The 22071-nt window shown below is 40.3% G+C and overlaps 2 protein-coding genes and 1 long non-coding RNA gene across 11 annotated transcripts in view; all 3 read right to left on the reverse strand.

Moving 5' to 3' along the window:
* The window catches only part of LOC132990790 (uncharacterized), a 527599-nt gene that overhangs the window by 173154 nt on the left and 332374 nt on the right, over window positions 1–22071 (reverse strand). For all 9 annotated transcript variants that reach the window (XR_009676111.1, XR_009676110.1, XR_009676107.1 and 6 more), the window contains 7 exons: window positions 20977–21051; window positions 19885–20160; window positions 19341–19583; window positions 16544–16699; window positions 13939–14001; window positions 13598–13726; window positions 12517–12576 (listed from right to left, as the gene is read on the reverse strand). Coding sequence is in view for 1 of the 9 variants with exons in the window: in XM_061059227.1 (XP_060915210.1) it covers window positions 12517–12576; window positions 13598–13726; window positions 13939–14001; window positions 16544–16699; window positions 19341–19583; window positions 19885–20160; window positions 20977–21051 (1002 nt within the window). In the remaining 8 variants the exon portion in view is untranslated. The remainder of the gene's footprint in view (window positions 1–12516; window positions 12577–13597; window positions 13727–13938; window positions 14002–16543; window positions 16700–19340; window positions 19584–19884; window positions 20161–20976; window positions 21052–22071) is intronic.
* On the reverse strand, window positions 1135–3173 carry LOC132990811 (uncharacterized). The gene is made up of 3 exons (XM_061059267.1): window positions 2975–3173; window positions 1882–2157; window positions 1135–1600 (listed from the first exon to the last, which is right to left on the reverse strand). The coding sequence occupies exons 1-3, from the start codon at window positions 3144–3146 to the stop codon at window positions 1311–1313; spliced, it is 738 nt and encodes a 245-aa protein (XP_060915250.1). The 5' UTR covers window positions 3147–3173; the 3' UTR covers window positions 1135–1310.
* On the reverse strand, window positions 6985–8111 carry LOC132990815 (uncharacterized). Its single transcript, XR_009676116.1, has 2 exons — window positions 8046–8111; window positions 6985–7437 (listed from the first exon to the last, which is right to left on the reverse strand). It is a non-coding gene; the product is annotated as an uncharacterized LOC132990815 (long non-coding RNA).

A 22071-nucleotide genomic window follows, 5' to 3' on the forward strand; every position in this document is an offset into this window, starting at 1 on the left:
AAACCTGGACAGGTGATATCGTCTCACTCTCTCTCTCTGTGTTACCTCACCTCAAGACTTCCCCTGCTTCTGGTCTCCAATCTCTCCTTCCCCCCAGCCCAAACAGCCGCTCACACACCTTCACACACACACACCCTCAACGCCTCTCTTTCTTCAATGTTCATATTTTGAGAACACTGGACTGGTTTAAATCTTCGTTTTTGATGAACTTGAGATCATGGACTTTGACCTTTAGTAATGAGATGTTTTGTTTAAATATGAAATATTTCTGTTGTCCTGAATTTATGTTTGATGTATAAATTAACTTTGATTTAATTGTATTTCGTAGCGTGGTTTTGTGTTGAATTTAGGTGGGAATACTTGCTATTGGGGGCGGCAGTAGCTCAGTCTGTAGGGACTTGTAGGGACTTGGGTTGGGAACCGGAGGGTCGCCGGTTCAAGTCCCGGTGGGGACCAAGTATCGAAGTTGGTCTGGTAGCTGGAGAGGTGCCAGATCACCTCCCGAGCACTGCCGAGATGCCCCTGAGCAAGGCACCAAACCCCCTCTCCACCACCAGCTCAGGAGCGCCCACTGTGGGCCGCTCCGTCACTCTGACATCTCTCCCTTAGTGCATGTCCAATTTACATTAAATTCACCCTGAGACTTTTTTGACAGACTGAAGGGTCTGTCTGGCGCCCAATTGGACCCCTGCTCGATTTCAGTTACGCTACAATGGGCATCGGCTAATTCTATCTCAGACATGCGCCGATATTCCAGATATCTTCAAGAGTCAAAAAGCATTTCATTTGAGTATCTTTGTGTTACACTCGCAGTTCTCTGTCACCAGCAGAGGGCGCTATATGGATTACAAAAAGCATCATCACTCTTAAGCGGTGATGCACGTACATGAACAGATACTTTCCAGTTTAGTGACCATCTTGTCTTCATTATTAATCTGATCTACAAGTGTTTGATAACTGCATTTGTGGGGTCAACTCAAAAAATGTGTTATCTATATCTATCTCTAAAGATCCAACAAAGATATCTGTCGATAGATCAGTATCAGATTTTTTTCCATCCCTAATATCGTGTCTGTATCGGCCCCAGAAATCACATATCAGTAGGGCCCTAGCTTCAATCAGAGTTGTGTGTAATAAAAGGGTCAGAGGTCTGATCAAGAGGAAGCTTACATGGAGTTAAAAAAAACAATATCGGTGAGTCTGGGGAAGTCAAACAGGTTAAATATGAGAGGTATCAATGTCCTCATATCTCTAAATATCTGTGACAAGAAGGTGAAAAGGTAGATTACTAAGAATCTGTCTGACTTCTTTTAAATAACTTCTCTTAACTTCTGCCCTGTTGATGTGTTCCTCTCACCTCTGTCAGACGGATCATCTCTGATCACGTTCAGGTACGCAGCAGGTTTTCCATCGCAGGTGTAAAGTCCAGAGTCAGCAGCCTGAAGGTTTATGATAATCAACGTCTTGTCCAATCGAAAAACCTCAAACCGACTTTGTTTTGGTATTGGTCCAGCTTCTGTCCACCATTTTTGATCATCTAAAACATCAGGACATTTCAGAGTGACGCTGGTCCTCTCTGTCGCCTCGAGAACGGCTGTTCCTGTGCAGAGGAAACAACAGGTTTTATTATGAGCTACGATTAATGCATCACGCAGAGTAAAGTCAGAGGATTCTAAACTGTCATTAAATAAAGACTAACAAAGGTAAAAAATATATTTTTTAAATAACTGAAAAGAAAAATCAAACCCAATTTTTTAAATCAAAATGCACAGTTCTTTGAAATTACTGAAGTGTGTCTGTGGTCCATGTTAAACTAAAATACAAAATCTGGGCAGAGAAATCGAGTCATGTTGAAAAGTTTTTATTAAAGTTCTATGTTACCTGGTGGGATCACCGTCAGATCCACAGCTGCTTCATCGTTACACAAATATCTGCCATCGTCTGAGAACTCTACTCTTTTTATGTATAGAGATTTATCTGCTAATGAACTGTAATATTTATGTGGGTCTGAAATGTGTTTTGTCTCCTTTTCACCCTCAACTGTCATTAAGTCAGTTTTGTTTCCATTCTTCTCTCTGCTCCACTTCACTTTACCCACAGGGTGAGGACAGGGTAAAGTGATTGATTTCTTCTGCTCGACTATTTCATGGATGATTGCTGCAACAGAAACATAACGTTAGATACAAAGACTCGGCTGTCAGGATGTCTGTATTCTTAAAATTGCAAGCAACTAAAATGTGGTTTGAAACCAGTTTCAGAATCACATTTAACTTTCTCTTCATCAAACGCGTCTTTGTGTCATGAACCTCCAACATTAAGTCCACCAGACTTCACATGCAGAGGAGGATCATCTTAATGATGCAGCATCAGGTTTAAACACGCACGTTCACATTTAATGCACATCCATTGGTGTTTTGACAGACAGTAAGAAAAAACAGCTCAGTCTTTAGGGACTTGGATTGGCGAACCAGAGAGTCGCTGGTTCAAGTCCCGGTGCAGACCTAGTCTGCAAGTTGGTCTGGTAGCTGGAGAGGTGTCAGATCAATTCCTGAGTACTGCCGATGTGACCTTGAGCAAGGCACCAAACCCCCGCCCCCCACTAGCTCAAGAGTGCTCGCCATCAGTGCATCCACAGGATCGTGTGTGTGTGTGTGCAGCGTGTGTAGCTTGATCTACAACACAGCGTCAAATGTAATCTCCCTCTTATAATTAATGGAGGATATCTTCTTCTGAGAATAACACATTAAAAAATATTCCACATTTATGTAAATATTACGGTGTAGGTACGTTACCACTGAATCTATCCGGGCTGTTTTTTTTACTTCCTGAAGTAACCTTTCTCATGCTTACATCAGCGGCTCAATTCCTCATGAAAGTTTGATTCACATTTCAGATTCATTTCAACTCAGAAAACTCTACACAAAAGTCTACACAACACGCTTCAAAGTAATGGTGAGAAACAGGGCAGTCTTACCTGCAGTGAGGTTACAGCTCAGGAGGAAGGCAAACAGGCAGCAGCTCATGATCACCTTCATCTTCTCACCGACTCCTGTCACAAAGTGAGCACAATTTCTGATAGAAGAGAACAGGAACTTGACCGTCTGCGTGCCAGCGGGAGTGTGTTCCTCCACCCTAAACACCCACATTGGTAAGTTATGAGAGAGTCTGTGACTGTTTCAATCTGTGGTTCATGACCGCTGACGTTTCCTCTTCTCTGAATGTTTCACCCACCACAGTCAGCGCCTCAGGTATGGACTCATAATGAGTGTTTACCTTTCTGAAAGATGTGAAGTCATGTCTTAAAAGTAAAATCGTTACGTGACCAAAGCTGCATTAAATCTGTTGGATGCTGACAGGTCAGGGAAAATGACAACAAACGTGAAAACAATCAACTCACTCATTGTCAGACACATTAACACCATCATCACTATTGCACTTCCACTGAAGTGGCTTCATTTATAACTGCATTGATATTTGTATATCTGATAAAAAGAACAATAAACAAACTGGAGTGTGTGAGAGCTGGCAGCTGTGACCTGAAGCTGCTGCAGCTTCTTCTGCTTCTTATGGCCTCTTCCAACTGCAAGCTGCGTCTGAGACCCTTGAGCACCATCTACTGGTTAAAATGTGTCAATTCACTCAGACTTTTTCAGTGACCCTGTCTGGAGAACTTGTGCTGAAACCTCCAAAAGTCAACGCAGAAGATCAAAAACACTGCAGTTCCTCCAGTGTCCACTTTAGACTGGCTCCAAAAACGGAGGATTCTCCATTAGGTCCTATGTTAAAATGTTTACAGCAGAAATAAACATGTCCACAGCCTGATACAGAAACAGGTTTGATCTCTAGAGCTTGTCTCTTAATTAGGGGTGTGGCTGTGTTGACCGACAGGAGAACACGTTGTTGTTTCCCAGGAGGTTTAAGCCCCACCTCTGCTCCGCCTTTTTGCCCGTTTTCCAAATTCATCTAAAGATAGGTAGAGTCAACTTTTCCAATATGGCGACCACCATTCTCTGGCTTCAGTGGGGGTGGGTGATGTCACTGAGACTACGTTCATGTTTTGTACAGTCTATGGTAAAGCTTGACTGAATTTGGTCAACGTGAAATATCCCTTAAAAGAATGTTTCACAAACAGCCAATGTGTTTTCACTGTTAATTACATTAGACAGTAAACAAAGGCACAGAAAAGGACGTCATGGCAGGAAGTCATTTATTGCTAACTGCTAGCTACCAGGAGCTTAATACCAAGGGGCAACCTCCGGTCTCGAAAGATGAAGCCAATGCGGAAGTACAAAAAACTGCAGTTCCTCGAGGTTCCACTTGAGGCTGGCTGCAGAAGCGCCGGAAGTGCCATAAGCCCCCAGCCAAAAAAGCCTGTTTTTACCACAGGAATCAACATGTTTACAGCCTGGTTCAAAAAACGAGATATATCTGATAAGTTGACGGCCCCTTCTCCTCACACTGTGTTTGAATTTTTTTATAACTCGTCGGATTTTATTCTATTAAGGAAAACGACTATGCCCATAGAAGGGTTGTGGCAGATTTGATTGACAGCTCTGCGCGCTGCATCTGTCAGTCAGGTCAGCAGGTCAGGAGGCTAACAGCTTGATCCGTCTGATTTCTCCTCTTTTTTACTTCGTCTGGAGAGTTTGTTTAACACATATCTGACAACATACACGGCTTGCTGTACGGTTAACAGAGCATCCAAGAAGTTGATGCTTCAGTTTTTTTCGGTAAGTGATATAGTAGTGTTATATATACTACATACTCATGTGTCGGTATTTATATTTACAGGGCTAGCTTGTAAACCAGTCGGCTAACTGTACTCAGTGTAGCCCATTATTTACGGTCAATGGTTTAGAAATGTTTGTTAAGATGTTGAAAATAATAAGTTTGTGATGTTAGAAGCTAAAGGTTCACCTCGGTGGTTAACCGCAGACTGTAAATATGGTTATCTGACGTTATGATGAATGTAATACTCCACGTAAATGTCGATATTAAAAAACAAACTTAAAAGTAGTAATTATCCGTCAGTAACATAAACTTAACTCAACTGAACCTAATATGCTGAGTAGGTTATAGAGGATGACATTAACGTTACATGGTTGACGAAGTGTCTTCAGATTTGTGCAAACTGTTACCAAATAAAAATTAAAAATAACTTTTTACGAGTTCAGGGAAATTTAATCTGGTTATTAATATAGTTCTTAATCGTTACAGATGCTCTTACACAGAATATAGCAGTAGAAATATAAAAGATATAAATAACATATGGAATGAAAATAAGTTATAAAGTGTATATATATTAGGGCTGGGCAACGATTAAAAGTTTTAATCGCGTTAATCGCATGAGTTCCTGTGATATTGTTATACGCAAAATCCAATAATGAATTCAAAAGTAGTGTATAGTGCACTTTTATTGTAAATGTACTTCTCAACTTAAACAATGTAATCAAAGCAAATAAATACAAAACTAAAGATTATTGCCACTGCAAGGGCATAATGTCATTCTGTTTGTTATATTAAAAAAAACCTGCCCAGAAACGTTTTAGGCTAAGAGGTATAATGAAAATGTCGGGAAGCCATTTTTAAAGTGGGGGAGAGTGTGACAGGTCAATTGAGAACATCGATGTTTATTGTTTGGTTATCGGGGACCCCACAAACACATTTTTGTTGTACTTGTCATTTTGAAATTCTTTAGTTTATAATCTTTTGAATTCATCTTCAAAGTTGCTAATGTTAATGTATTTTTCTGAACTGCAACATTATTCAAGCAGTTGATGTTGACATGTTATTAATTAAATGCGCTGCATAATCTGCACCACTAGGTGGAGTCTGTGCGTGAGAAACAGTGACATGCAGGAGTTCAGAGAAGAAGAGTGTTGTTGTTGTGATGCTCCGGAGTTAGCAAGAAAGCTGTAGTTATTATTCAGCAGCTGAAGAGACTCGTAGGCAGAGTGAATGAAGGTACTGGGTCTTTGTTAAACGCTTAAATAAAGTGAAGACAAGTGAAACGACCTTTCAGCGTCCGCCTGAGTTTCTGGCTGCAACATATTTTGGAGTACTTATCAAGTACTCCGGTGATAAGAAAATTCAACTTCGCAGTGGTTACAAATAACTTCGGCTCTGTCGACTGCGCCGTCTGGAAGAACTTTAAAATTAAAATGGCCATGTAAAATTTCCATACTCTTCTCCATGCTTGATTATCCGCCAATTATTTTCTGGCTGTTTCCTCTTTCCTGTGAGCGCCGCAGCAGTAAGCAACATACGAGGCTCGCTCACGATGGAATTTTACAAAATAAAAGCCAGTGAGCAACAGACTTTTACAATAAGAAAATAAATAATAAAAACTGCGTTAATGGGAGATAAAATAATTGTCGGCGATAATTGATTAATTAGTTAACGCGAAAATAACGTGTTAACGTGCCCAGCCCTAATATATATAAAGTACAAGAAATAGTTTGAAGAATACAGTCATGTACTGAGCTCATGTTAATAATAAATGAGCTACTGTATGTTCTGTACTAAAGCACAGAGAGTTGGGACCTGTTAATGATTTAAATAATTCAGGTTATATTTGTTTCATGTTAAGATGAAGTACTATCCACAATAAACTGCTAATTTTTTTAAACCCTTTGTCCAGTTTAGATGGGAGAAGTTGATATTATGTGATATTGATCTGGGAAGACTACATTTCTAAATCATTTTTAACTGTGTTTTTATTCACAAGTTATTGATCTTATTTACTCTCGGTGTATCTTGATTTAAGAATGGGGCTGTGTTTAAGGGCAAATTTTGCAATGACTCTGTTCCATCCCATTTTCAGAAATGAACTACATTAGTATTTGGTAAAAAAAAATGTCAACAGAATAAAAAGTTGTGTAAAAGTAGACTTCCTTCCCTAAGCTATTGAGTTGAGCATTAATGCACATTTTAGTCTTGTCATTTCAAATCTGAAATGTATACTCATAAGTAGACATAAAGGAGTGCATTTATATAGAAATATTTATTTAATCTGAAAAACCACATTCAAAAAGTCTGTTTTTACAGCAGAGATTAACATGTTTACAGCTTGGTACAAAAAAACAAATAGGTCTGATTAGCTCATGTCTCGATCGACACACACTGTACGGGGGTCGTTTGATTTGATGAAGGATAAGAGTTATTCACAATAAGGCGTGTAGCTGACCAGCTTGACAGGCGGGTGCGGTGTAAAAACGGCTTAAAACACGCCTCAGCTCCAGGTCTCAGCCTGTGGGTGACATCACTCAGGCCATCCGGGGGAGACCTCCCTTGCAGCGAGTTGTTGAAGAGAAGCAACTGAAGTCCACCCCAGAAGAACCAACAAATACAGATGTTGTTGAGGCTCAGGTTTCTTCCTCTGTCTCTGCAGCTCTCTGGGCACCTCGACAGACAAGTCACCAATAATCCACACTGTGTCTATAGGAGAAATACAAAGGTGTTCAATTAATGCCTCAGACAAGACAAAATGTACAGTTAACTACATGTGACAGCTCAGGGTGTTTTTTGTTATTAGCCACATCTGCAGGAATAATATTGAACAAGTTAGTGGCAACTCTTAATAATAGATGCCAGTCTTAAACACTATTTTTTCTAATACGTAAAGTTTTTGGTGTGAAGCTGACACTGTCCACAGACTCCATGACTTCACAGGGTTCAATAGAAAACAAATGTCTTATAATAAATACTAAATAATTATTTTTCAATTGTCATGTTCACCCACATCGCTGTTGACATCAGTAAATATAAGACACAGACATTCCTCTTTTTGTCAGAACAGTAACATGAACTGTATGTTTTGTAATATTGATTTCTTCTGGATGTCTCACATATTTATTTACAGTCTATGGATAAAACTTTACTAATGTATTTCTCTGCTAACCCTGACAAAGTCTAACTGCTCTGACAAATAACTAATAACCATAGTTGTATATTTAAAAAAGTGTAGCTTTAAGACTTTAATAAAATATTTGGGTTGAATATAATTTGTTTTACCTGTGTTGTAGAAAAGTTAAATGTTAACTTACTGTTTATAGAGTTTTCTCAGGACGAGCAGGAATAGGGGATGCTAGCAGCCTAGCTGTTAGCTATGCTATGATGTGAAATGGAACGTTGCGCTGAATGGGCGGAGTTAAATCCCGCCGGTCCCGCCTTACTGCTGTGGCTAGGTTGATCAGAGGTTAGGTTGAGACTGCAAATCCAATATGGATGCGGCCCTCGATTGGACTCATTTGCTGCCTATGTAACAGACGGGTCAGGGTTCGTCCAGTAATATTTACAGTCTATGGCTTTAACATGTCCTTGAAAAGTTCAGATTAGGAGTGTTGTTCAGCTCTCTATAAACCTCTCTTCTGGTCGATATTCCGTCCTTCCACAAATTAAAGATACAGTTGAACATATAGTGAGGAGGACATTCAATCAATGAGGGATAAAACACTTTTAGTGAAACCCGAAGGTGGGTGAGTTTCTTAGATATAAAAGGTGAATCAGTCTGCATCTCAGCAAAAGGCTAAAAATAAAAAAGGACGAAGGAAGTGTGAGTGTGGGTTTATCAAAATGACGGGCAGCTTAAATGAGTCAGGCTGGTTGAGCTCTGTAAAGGCTTTATATGCGATTTTTCACACTTAAATATAATAGAAATCAAGTATATCCTCTGAAAATAACTCTGAGTAATGACTGTCTACAATGGGTGTAACAGCCCTTTCCAAGTTTTCCGAGTCATATTTTCTGTTTGTTTACATCGTCGGGACGGCAGGCTGACTCCTCCCCTCACGAATTAAAGTTGTTTAATTGAGGGACTAGAGAAAAGAATAACATACTGTACTCACTGCTTAACTGCGTTTCTAGATCACGCTCATTTCGGGTAAATTTACATGCAGTGTGAAGATACGAGCATAATAAAGATTGCTAGCATTAGCATGCTAACACAACCATGCACCGCGAGTTGTTTTGGTTTCATGCTGGTGCTCAAGGGCTACATCTGCTGGATCAAAAAATCACATATAAAGCCTTTAACAGACAGATAAACAGAACATGCATCATTTAGAACAGGCTCAGAAACCAGGAGAGAAAAAGAAAAAACTTTGATTTAGTTTCATGTTATCTGACAGGATCATTAAACAGTTCTGACGTATACTTGAAGGTCACCAGAAAGAGACGTTTTGCTGCTTTACAGACATGAACGTCCACTTTAGGGGTGCTGGTGGGACAGTGGTTAGTATGCGCGCCCGATGTATGGAGGCCATAGTCTTCCAAGCAGGCGGTCCGGGTTCGAATCCAGCCTGTGGCTCCTTTTTCGCATGTCATTGCCAACTGTCTCTCCCTGATTTCCAGCTCTATCCACTGTCCTATCTCTCCATTAAAAAAAAAATCCACTTGAAATACAGAACAAACATGAGCTTAAAGCGGTGAGAACCTACTGATGTTTTAAAAATACTTTTACAAGTATCACAAGGTGATAGGGTTAGGGTTAGAACACACAAACCACAGAGCTAGCTTCAATGTGTGAAGGATGGAACATCACCTTTGTCATGTTTCATGCAGAGTGTGAAGTGTCGTGTCACGTAACGGATACTGGTTAGTATTACGCCACACCATCAAAAGCCGTTTTCACATGTGCACTCCGGATTATGAATAGATAATTACAGGAGGACTGCTCCGGAGATTCTCCCGACCTAGCCGTTCACATATGTTCCTCACAGCGGGGGACTATCCCTGTCAGAGGGGAGGGGGGATCAGGGGATTTGCTGAGGTAAGACGTGACGTAAATAAATGCGGAAGTAGCGGCCGAAACAACAGAGTCCGCTACATAACATTATAATGAGAATATTTCTATTTATATCAAAGCTATTTGTAGTCCAATGGAATGACAACATCCACAAAAGAGTGGAGAACAATATACTGAAGAACAGAAAACATAATGGAGCCGTTTAATTACGTGCACGGAGATGGTAGTGGTCGCGTGCAGACACTTTCGGCAGTCACTATATAAATGTCATTCTCTTCCCATTGGCTCGAGTTGAAATCTCCGGAGTATATGCTGCCGTGTTCAGACATCAGCTCACTCGGACTTTCTGCGGAAAAAATACTAGGAGAAACTAGAGAAACTCTGGGTAAAGTCTGCGCGAAAAATGCGGCTGTTTGCGTTCACATATAGCCTGAGGCCCCTCCAGGTAGCCAAATCTCCAGAGTCTTTCAGGAGATTTCCATTTGTGTGAAAAGGGTTAACGACTGAAAAGTCACACTGAGGTCAGAAGTCTTCCTCGACGCACATTTTTTAAAATCCAGCCTGACTTAAACTATGATATGTCATGTTTTCCTCTCTTTAAGATATGCTAACGTTGTTTTAATGAAAAAATATGTTTCATGAGCACTGCTGCTAACCATAGCTGTACTTTCAAAGTTAGCTAAAATGCTAACATTTTTTTATGCCAAAATAAATGTAAATGTGAAAAACAAATTGACATAAATGAGTGTTTCTTCATTACGTATTTGTTTCCTCTCTGTAACCTTATCATTTATTGCACTTATTTATTTCCATGTTATGATGATAAACTGTTACAGGCTAAACGTCTCCTCTGCTCTTCACCACCACTGATGAATGAAGACGACTATATACAAACCCAATCCATTCAAGTATCCATCTTTATTTCCCTCCTTCGTTTTCCTTCTTTCTATCCGTACCTTCCCAAAGCCTCCTTGTGTGTGGTTAAATGTTACAGATACAATGTTTTTACTGTATGTCCATGTCAAATAAAGAAAGAAAATGTTTCGCCTCGTAGGAATAGAAAAAGGAATGTTTTTATTTACAGGTCATTTAGAAAACACTTTCAGAAAACAACTACTGTTTGCACTCAGCCACTTTCTAGCTAATAGAAAAATTTGCTTTCATTTTTTTTTCTTTTGAAAAACAAATAATGACGTGTTTTAGCTTCACAGCGTGGCGAAACGTCAGAGGAAATGGTAGCCATGTGTTTCCACTTAGATATGTGTCCGGTGTCCGTAGATACGTAAATATACGGATGATTCCTCCTAGTGTCCAAACGCAAGGACGTGCATTTCTTTACAGATGTATAGAAACCTGACAGAAGCTACCTGAAGCCATGGGGGAGGGGCTAATTGTGTTTGTTTAAACAAACTGACAAAGAGGATGACAGCTGACAAATCTGACAGTATTTAATACAAAACTGATGAAGACATTTTATATAGGGGAGGAGTTTCGCAGGCACATCAGACAGCACAGAGATTCCCATAGGAATGAATGGACTTCCATTTGACTTGCCTCCGGACATAAACGTAAGTGGAAACCAAGCAACAACCTCTAGTGTTGAAAAATGAAGTCCACTAGAGGCTGGCTGCAGAAGCACAGGAAGTCACACACACCTATTCTAAAAAGCCTGTTTTTACAGCAAAGATTAACATGTTTACAGCCTGGTTCAAAAAAACAAATAGGTCTGATTAGCTCATGTCTCAATCAGCACACACTGTACGGTGGGTGAATGTTTTGATGACTCATAGGTTTTGATTTGATGAAGGATAAGAGTTATTCACATTAAGGCGTGTAGCTGACCTGATTGACAGGCGGGCGCGGTTTAACGGTTTGTCAGGAGGTTTAAAACCCGCCTCGGCTCCAGCTCTCAGCCAGTCTTTAGGTTGACTGAAAGTTAGACTGAGACAGCATTTCCAGCATGGAGACCGCCATCGATGGGACTTCAGTGCCCCCTGCAGGAACAGACGGGTGAAGTCACTTCAAACTTTATTATTTACAGTCTCTAGTGGAAACAAGGCACCAACTCTTGAAGAAGCAGGTTTTATCGACAACTGAAGAATTTTCCGCTCAAACTGCAGACGTCACGTCGTTGTTGTTCTCGGGTGTTTCAGGTTTCTCCAATAAAAAATATAGGCTTTCATTCGACTGCGTCAAATCTGCAAATGGAAAAGAATAAGTCTTGTCTGTTTGGCAGGTTCATTTGGTGGGATTTAGGTTTAGAATCTTGAAACCTAAATATGTTTCCCGCATTTAAGGAGCTAACTGTTACCTGTGTAATCTCCACGTAACGTGTCTCCAATGCAGGAGTAAGGGGACTCATTAGGTAGAATTGTGTCTGCAAGAAAACATGAAAAAATATTCTGTATTTTACCAGGAATATTTGGTTTAACAAACATTTTCAGTGTAAACGTAAAAGTATTACCAGTTGGCTTCTCCATCAGAGGAAGCTCAGAGATGGTGGAATACATGGGATCATTTTGGTTTAATCTGTCTAAAAAATTTAACCAACAAGCATTATTATACAGAACCAGCTGACATTAACTTATACGGCTTCTTTTTACACCAAGGTTTTTTAAAACCAAAGCCAGATTGGACCTTGCTTTAGACAGCTGACTGAGCTTTGTTTTGTTTTTTCCATCACTGCTGCTTTTATATCTTTACAACATTCTTGGTCATCCCAGAAACAGCAAGTTTGTCTTTCTCTATAAAATAAAAATAACTTTTCTCACCATTTTTTGGATGAAACAATACATCCGGTATTTCTTCATAAAGAGCTTCTTCTTTTTTACCTGCAAAGAAAAAGGCGGACATGACAGGTAATCTGGACTGTACCAAGTCGGACTTTAAGATGAAGAAGAATGCAACGGTTTTTCTTTTTCTATTGAGTTCAAAACCAGCTGAGGTAAGATGAACTCTTGCTTTATGAGCATGTTGTAGGCTTACTGTAAACTTGCTGCTTTAATAAAAGGATTGATGTCACTCATAATTTTTTTTTTGGGGGGGGGGCTTTTTGTGCGTTTAATGGAGAGATAGGACAGAGGATAGAGTTGGAAATCAGGGAGAGAGTAGGGAACGACATGCGGGAAGGGAGCCACAGGTTGGATGCGAACCTGGGCCGCCCGCTTGGAAGGCTATAGCCTCCATACATGGGGTGCGCGCACTAACCTTTGCGCCACCAGCACCCCTGATGTCGCTCATAATTAAGGGATTAATTTAAGCAGTCTGATTATAAACCCCCTCCTTGTTGCAAATTGGTAGGAAGTTTTTAAAGCTTTTGTGGGTGCCACATGGCCTCTTTTGTCTGACGGCTGAGAAGCTCAATTTGAAGTGAGTTCTTTTTTTTAAATATTTGCATTCATGTCTTTTTGTGTATTTTAACATGAAGGCATAGTAAAGCTGAAATCTGAGCCGAGCTCCCAGACGGTCGGGATTCATTTGGATCTCCAAACATCCAACAACTGATCGTGAAAGTGAGTTTCGTTTGCTGGCTCTGCAAGGAAAAATACTAAAAGTGGCTCAATTCGGGGGTTGTTGGCAAATATGTCCAAATAATCCTGAAGTGTGTGCCACCACGATTATTTGACTGCTCCCTGTCCAGGATGTTGTGTATTTTTTGCATCTCGCACACATGGCATTAAGCACCTTTACCGTCTTCTCGGCCAGAATTTCATCCAGATTCTTTTTCTCGTTTTTTTATTTGGATCGTCCCCCGTTTTTGTTCTTCTTCTTCTGTATTGTGTAATTATATTTAAATATCTCATATTCTGCTTGATTTATAGACAATATTGTTAACAAGAAGCATTCATTTACCTCCTTTTTTAAATCTTCTTTTTTTACAGTAGACAGTGACTATAATGATGAGGATGATGATGAGGACGGTGATGAGGACGGTGATGAAGATATACATCCATGACACCAAACCAGGAATGTCTTTGGGGTCTGAAAAATCAAATCAGAATGAATAACTCGAATTTGATCGATGGTACACAGAGCAGGTTCTTTTCATTCAGTATTTGAATAATTATTAAAGTAAAACATAAAATAACAAAACACTAAATACTTTACAAGTCAGACTTGTTGGTTCTATATTTTCTGAGCCATGAGATGTACGAACCGTCGTGATGGTTAATTTGAAACACTCGTTTCTTTACCTGAGTCTGCCGATTGTGTTGAGTTTAAAGTTGTTGTTAAAGTTGTTTCTTGTGCCTTCCGGCCTTTTAGTTTGTGGGGAAAAAGAAAACATAGATTTTGTAATATTTTAATTAAAGACTAGATTCACATTTTCACGTTGCAGTCAAACACTTCAATCAAAATATATTACAGAACAGTTTGACCACTTTGAAAAACGTATTTAAGAATCTAATCAGGCTTTACTGTTTTAATTCAACAACAGTGTGACTAAACCTGTGTGGATGTAATTTGATAGTTTCTTTATGGTATGGCCTTGATCAGTACACTGAAATAATCAAATGCTAAAAACAAGTAGAGCCCCAAGAAGCACCATGCATAATAAATATTATCTATGTTCTTTCCAGTGAGTTTTTTTTAGAAATATTAGTTGATGATGTCAGTGCAAATCAGTGCATCGAGTAGTCACTAGCTGGTTTTTGGACACCCTTCGGTTTGCCAGATATAAGACCAGTTATCAGGTCAAACCAACAGGTGTGCAGCGATGGAAGATATGGTTCAGATAGAAGTGATTGTACCCGACCTAAAAAGCCTCTGCATGTTTCTAATAAGCTCCACGAGCAGAAACGTGCTCAAACTAGGATCAATATTGGAGATGCTTTTGAAAAATGGAGAGAGGTTAGAACACAGAAAGGTTTACAGACCGATGCAGAGCTGGATAAACACTGAAGCTTCAGTGTCCACCACATGACAACCTGTGTGAGCATCGATTCTAGAGAGGAGGGGGCAGGGGGAAACAGCGCTCTACAATGTTTTTAGTTTGGACTGCAGTACCTATTTTAAACACTAGGTGTCAGAGTTACATCCTGCTCCTTTAAGGACGAGTAGTACATCAACTAAAGTAGCTTTGATAAGTCTTCATTTTCTGATTTCTAAAATGTAATCTTGACTCAAGAAGGTTATGAAATAATTCTTAATTAAAACTTTTTTAATGACAGTATTAAAATCAGGGGCAACTTACTCTTACTGTCCTCATCTTCTGTGGATTTGTTCTTGGTCTTTTGATTCTTTGTCGTTGCCATGTTACTGTTTGCCATTGTTGTTAATGGAACAGTTGTTGCTGCTGCAGTTGACGTTGCTGCTGTTTGTCTTGTCGGTGGTTTTGTGGTTTTAGCCTTGTTACCTTCGGTGTTAAACAGAAAACAGTTATAATACAGGAAACAGAAAATAATTCTCGCTCAGAGGATCATGGGCTGACCGTGAGAAATGAAAAAAAGCTGCGGTCTTTTTTTTTTTTTAGATGTGTCAAATATAAAGTTTTCTCACGACTTGGACCAGTTGAATGAAGAGGCTAGTGTAATAATAATAATACTACATAAAACATGTTTCATATTGTTGAACCCTGTATCAGTCATTCTACAATCTACAATTCACTTTGCAGACACTTTTATTCAAAGCGACGTACATCAGAGAGTAAGTACAATACAAGCAAGGATCTAGAAAAAGGGAACAATGTCAGTAAGAGCAAACAATCAGCTTTGAGTCTGATTGGACACACAGGTGCTGACAGGAAGTGACCAAAGGCAAAGCACAACATTGACGGCAGTTCTTGAGAGCTCTAATCAGTATAGAAACCATCTTATAAGTCTTCGTTATCAAACAAAAACAATCATGACAACCATCATCATCATCATCAATGATATCGAAACCATCGTCATTAAGTTAGTAGGTATTCATGAAAGAGCTGGGTCTTTAGCTTTTTCTTAATCATACTCATACTCATATCTTGGTATCATTGTTAAAGGAATCTAACAATCAAATGTCTCATTTCTAGCTAAGCGTTATACTGCAAGATTTGTACCAATTTCATATGTGCTAGTTTAATATGAGGTCACAGCCAGAAGCCACCTCACCTGTGTTGCCAGATGTCCAATAACTATCGTACTTGTACCATCATTTTGCCCTCTATACGATGTATGATCAACAATTGCTCAATGTCACCCTCAACCAAACATTGCTTGTGATTTGAGATCAACCAATCACATCAGCGTGACTGAGATGGCCATTACATCAGCACCATTCAGCATATGACCGGCACGCCCGTCGCTCTGCTGCCAGATAAATCTTCACCTGATTCCCTGTTAATGTCTGACGGACTGTAGAAAAATCCACGTCAAATCAACTTGATGCCAAGAGCTCAGCTACACATCGGCTGGAGTTTTCTAACAATCTACACTTTAATAGTTTGCTCTTTTGTTTGTTTGTTTATTTACATTAAGGTCTCGTGATGGGCATCGTTTTGTCAACAGTGTGGTTACTAGGACCCGTCTCAGTTTTTTAAAATATGTCCGATAGTTTTAAGTCAATTGCTCTGGAGACGGAAGAGTATGTGCACATGCTCTGTTGTTTCATTACACAGTTACAACTACTACACCAACCACTGGCCTGGCATGAACACTGCAGCGTTTTTTCGTTGTTTTGAGGACGCGTGTGCGCAGCGGTTATCAAAATGTCGTCTGAGCGCAGAACTTTTTTGGAAAACACCAACTTATAACGTTTCAGTTTTCAGTGGATTGTTTTTGTGTAAACGTCTCTTTAATGACAGTATTAAACTCAGGGTCCACTTACTATTATCCTCGTCTTCTGTGGATTCGTTGTTGGACCTTTCTTTCTTTGTCGTTGCCATGTTACTGTTTGCCATTGTTGTTAATGGAACAGTTTTTGCTTCTGCAGTTTTTGCTGCTGTTTGTCTTGTAGGTGGTTTTGTGGTTTTAGCCTCGTGACCTTCAGTGATAAACAGAAAACAGTTATAATACAGGAAACAGAAAATAACTCTCGCTCAGAGGATCATGGGCTGACCGTGAGAAATGAAAAAAAGCTGCGGTCTTTTTTTTTTTTTAGATGTGTCAAATATCATAAAGTTTTCTCACGACTTGGACCAGTTGAATGAAGAGGCTAGTGTAATAATAATAAAAATAATAATAATAATACTACATAAAACATGTTTCATATTGTTGAACCCTGTATCAGTCATACTCATATCTTGGTATCATTGTTAAAGGAATAGTTTGATAACAGTCAAATGTCTCATTTGTCTCATCAAGAGTTACACTGCAAGATTTGTACCAATTTCATATGTGCTAGGTCAATATGAGGTCACAGCCAGAAGCCACCTCACCTGTGTTGCCAGATGTCCAATAACTATCGTACTTGTACCATCATTTTGCCCTCCATACGATGTACGATCAACAATTGCTCAATGTCACCCTCAACCAAACATTGCTTGTGATTTGAGATCAACCAATCACATCAGCGTGACTGAGATGGCCATTACATCAGCACCATTCAGCATCTGACCGGCATGCCCTCTGCTGCCAGATAAATCTTCACCTGATTCCCTGTTAATGCCTGACGGACTGTAGAAAAATGCACGTCAAATCAACTTGATGCCAAGAGCTCAGCTACACAGCGGCTGGAGTTTTCTAACAATCTACACTTTAATAGTTTGCTCTTTTGTTTGTTTGTTTGTTTACATTAAGGTCTTGTGATGGGCATCGTTTTGTCAGCAGTGTGGTTACTAGGACCCGTCTCAGTTTTTTAAAATATGTCCGATAGTTTTAAGTCAATTGCTCTGTAGACGGAAGAGTATGTGCACATCTGCTCTGTTGTTTCTTTAGCTTAGATATTAGCATATTGCTTGACTATGGTGTAGCAGACAGGGTGCAGTCTGCATACAGCTGCACAGCAGAGGACTGTGAGGAAGGGGTGTGGCCTAGGAGAGGCAAATTGATGATTGTTTGCACCTGAGAGGGAGAGTGTGTGTGAGAGGAGACAGAGGATTGCTGCACAGTAGAGTGTTGGACAACTGGAGAAGGAGGGTTCAGGCTGCTTGCAATGTCCTTGGATGCCAAACAATTAAAGGAGAGGAGCGTTCATAAAAACCTAGAGTGGGCAGATTGTTTTGCCTTCTTTGCTCTGGAGGTATGGACTGGAGCTTCGTGGATGATCGGGCAGTTATGAAATTATCATTGGAGTGGTAACGCTGCAACCCCTCTCAGGAACCAAAACCTGGACAGGTGATATCGTCTCACTCTCTCTCTCTGTGTTACCTCACCTCAAGACTTCCCCTGCTTCTGGTCTCCAATCTCTCCTTCCCCCCAGCCCAAACAGCCGCTCACACACCTTCACACACACACACACCCTCAACCCCTCTCTTTCTTTAATATTCATATTTTTTATGAGAACATTGGACTGGTTTAAATCTTCGTTTTTGATGAACTTGAGATCATGGACTTTGACCTTTAGTAATGAGATGTTTTGTTTAAATATGAAATATTTCTGTTGTCCTGAATTTCTGTTGAACGTATAAATGAACTTTGATTTAATTGTATTTCGTAGCGTGGTTTTGTGTTGAATTTAGGTGGGAATACTTGCTATTGGGGGCGGCAGTAGCTCAGTCTGTAGGGACTTGTAGGGACTTGGGTTGGGAACCGGAGGGTCGCCGGTTCAAGTCCCGGTGGGGACCAAGTATCGAAGTTGGTCTGGTAGCTGGAGAGGTGCCAGATCACCTCCCGAGCACTGCCGAGATGCCCCTGAGCAAGGCACCAAACCCCCTCCCCACCACCAGCTCAGGAGCGCCCACTGTGGGCCGCTCCGTCACTCTGACATCTCTCCCTTAGTGCATGTCCAATTTACATTAAATTCACCCTGAGACTTTTTTGACAGACTTAAGGGTCTGTCTGGCGCCCAATTGGACCCCTGCTCGATTTCAGTTACGCTACAATGGGCATCGGCTAATTCTATCTCAGACATGCGCCGATATTCCAGATATCTTCAAGAGTCAAAAAGCATTTCATTTGAGTATCTTTGTGTTACACTAGTAGTTCTCTGTCACCAGCAGAGGGCGCTATATGGATTACAAAAAGCATCATCACTCTTGAGCGGTGATGCACGTACATGAACAGATACTTTCCAGTTTAGTGACCATCTTGTCTTCATTATTAATCTTATCTACAAGTGTTTGATAACTGCATTTGTGGGGTCAACTCAAAAAATGTGTTATCTATATCTATCTCTAAAGATCCAACAAAGATATCTGTCGATAGATCGGTATCAGATTTTTTTCCATCCCTAATATCGTGTCTGTATCGGCCCCAGAAATCACATATCGGTAGGGCCCTAGCTGCAATCAGAGTTGTGTGTAATAAAAGGGTCAGAGGTCTGATCAAGAGGAAGCTTACATGGAGTTAAAAAAAACAATATCGGTGAGTGGGGAAGTCAAACAGGATAAATATGAGAGGTATCAATGTCCTCATGTCTCTAAATATCTGTGACAAGAAGGTGAAAAGGTAGATTACTAAGAATCTGTCTGACTTCTTTTAAATAACTTCTCTTAACTTCTGCCCTGTTGATGTGTTCCTCTCACCTCTGTCAGACGGATCATCTCTGATCACGTTCAGGTACGCAGCAGGTTCTCTATCGCAGGAGTAAAGTCCAGAGTCAGCAGCCTGAAGATTTGTGATAATCAACGTCTTGTCCAATCGAAAAACCTTAAACCGACTTTCTTTTGGTATTGGTCCAGCTTCTTTCCACCATATTTGATCATCTAAAACACCAGGACATTTCAGAGTGACGCTGGTCCTCTCTGTCGCCTCGAGAACGACTGTTCCTGTGCAGAGGAAACAAAACAGGTTTTATTATGAGCTACGATTAATGCATCACGCAGAGTAAAGTCAGAGGATTCTAAACTGTCATTAAATAAAGACTAACAAAGGTAAAAAATATATATATAATATATATTTTTTTTTTAATAACTGAAAAGAAAAATCAAACCCAATTCTTTTTAAATGAAAATGCACAGTTCTTTGAAATTACTGAAGTGTGTCTGTGGTCCATGTTAAACTAAAACACAAAATCTGGGCAGAGAAATCGAGTCATGTTGAAAAGTTTTTATTAAGGTTCTATGTTACCTGGTGGGATCACCGTCAGATCCACAGCTGCTTCATCGTTACACAAATATCTGCCATCGTCTGAGAACTCTACTCTTCGTATCTGTAGAGAATTATCTGCTAATGAACTGTAATATTTATGTGGGTCTGAAATGTGTTTTGTCTCCTTTTCACCCTCAACTGTCATTAAGTCAGTTTTGTTTCCATTCTTCTCTCTGCTCCACTTCACTTTATCCACACGGTGAGGACAGGGTAAAGCGATTAATTTCTTCTGCTCGACTATTTTATGGATGATTGCTGCAACAGAAACATAACGTTAGATACAAAGACTCGGCTGTCAGGATGTCTGTATTCTTAAAATTGCAAGCAACTAAAATGTGGTTTGAAACCAGTTTCAGAATCACATTTAACTTTCTCTTCATCAAACGCGTCTTTGTGTCATGAACCTCCAACATTAAGTCCACCAGACTTCACATGCAGAGGAGGATCATCTTAATGATGCAGCATCAGGTTTAAACACGCACGTTCACATTTAATGCACGTCCATTGGTGTTTTGACAGACAGTAAGAAAAAACAGCTCAGTCTTTAGGGACTTGGATTGGCGAACCAGAGAGTCGCTGGTTCAAGTCCCGGTGCAGACCTAGTCTGGAAGTTGGTCTGGTAGCTGGAGAGGTGTCAGATCAATTCCTGAGTACTGCCGATGTGACCTTGAGCAAGGCACCAAACCCCCGCCCCCCACTAGCTCAAGAGTGCTCGCCATCAGTGCATCCACAGGATCGTGTGTGTGTGTGTGCAGCGTGTGTAGCTTGATCTACAACACAGCGTCAAATGTAATCTCCCTCTTATAATTAATGGAGGATATCTTCTTCTGAGAATAACACATTAAAAAATATTCCACATTTATGTAAATATTACGGTGTAGGTACGTTACCACTGAATCTATCCGGGCTGTTTTTTTACTTCCTGAAGTAACCTTTCTCATGCTTACATCAGCGGCTCAATTCCTCATGAAAGTTTGATTCACATTTCAGATTCATTTCAACTCAGAAAACTCTACACAAAAGTCTACACAACACGCTTCAAAGTAATGGTGAGAAACAAGGCAGTCTTACCTGCAGTGAGGTTACAGCTCAGGAGGAAGGCAAACAGGCAGCAGCTGATGATCACCTTCATCTTCGCACCGACTCCTGTCACAAAGTGAGCACAGTTTCTGATAGAAGAGAACAGGAACTCGACCGTGTGCGTTATAGCGGGTGTGTGTTCCTCTACCCTAAACACCCACATTGGTAAGTTATGAGAGAGTCTGTGACTGTTTCAATCTGTGGTTAATGAGCGCTGATGTTTCCTCTTCTCTGAATGTTTCACCCACCACACAGTCAGCGCCTCAGGTATGGACTCATAATGAGTGTTTACCTTTCTGAAAGATGTGAAGTCATGTCTTAAAAGTAAAATCGTTATGTGACCAAAGCCGCATTAAATCTGTTGGATGCTGACAGGTCAGGGAAAATGACAACAAACGTGAAAACAATCAACTCACTGATTGTCAGACACATTAACACCATCATCACTATTGCACTTCCACTGAAGTGGCTTCATTTATAACTGCATTGATATTTGTATACCTGATAAAAAGAACAATAAACAAACTAGAGCGTGTGAGAGCCGGCAGCTGTGACCTGAAGCTGCTGCAGCTTCTTCTGCTTCTTATGGCCTCTTCCAACTGCAAGCTGCGTCTGAGACCCTTGAGCACCACCTACTGGTTAAAATGTGTCAATTCACTCAGACTTTTTCAGTGACCCTGTCTGGAGAACTTGCTGAAACCTCCAAAAGTCAACGCAGAAGTGCAAAAACACTGCAGTTCCTCCAGTGTCCACTTTAGACTGGCTCCAAAAACGGAGGATTCCCCATTAGGTCCTATGTTAAAATGTTTACAGCAGAAATAAACATGTCCACAGCCTGATACAGAAACAGGTTTGATCTCTAGAGCTCGTCTCTTAATTAGGGGTGTGGCTGTGTTGACCGACAGGAGAAAGATAGGTAGAGTCAACTTTTCCAATATGGCGACCACCATTCTCTGGCTTCAGTGTGGGTGGGTGACGTCACTGAGACTACGTTCATGTTTTGTACAGTCTATGGTAAAACTTGACTGAATTTGGTCAATGTGAAATATCCCTTAAAAGAATGTTTCACAAACAGCCAATGTGTTT

Source organism: Labrus mixtus, chromosome 16 (genome assembly GCF_963584025.1).
Source record: "Labrus mixtus chromosome 16, fLabMix1.1, whole genome shotgun sequence".
Classification (NCBI taxonomy): Eukaryota; Metazoa; Chordata; class Actinopteri; order Labriformes; family Labridae; genus Labrus; species Labrus mixtus.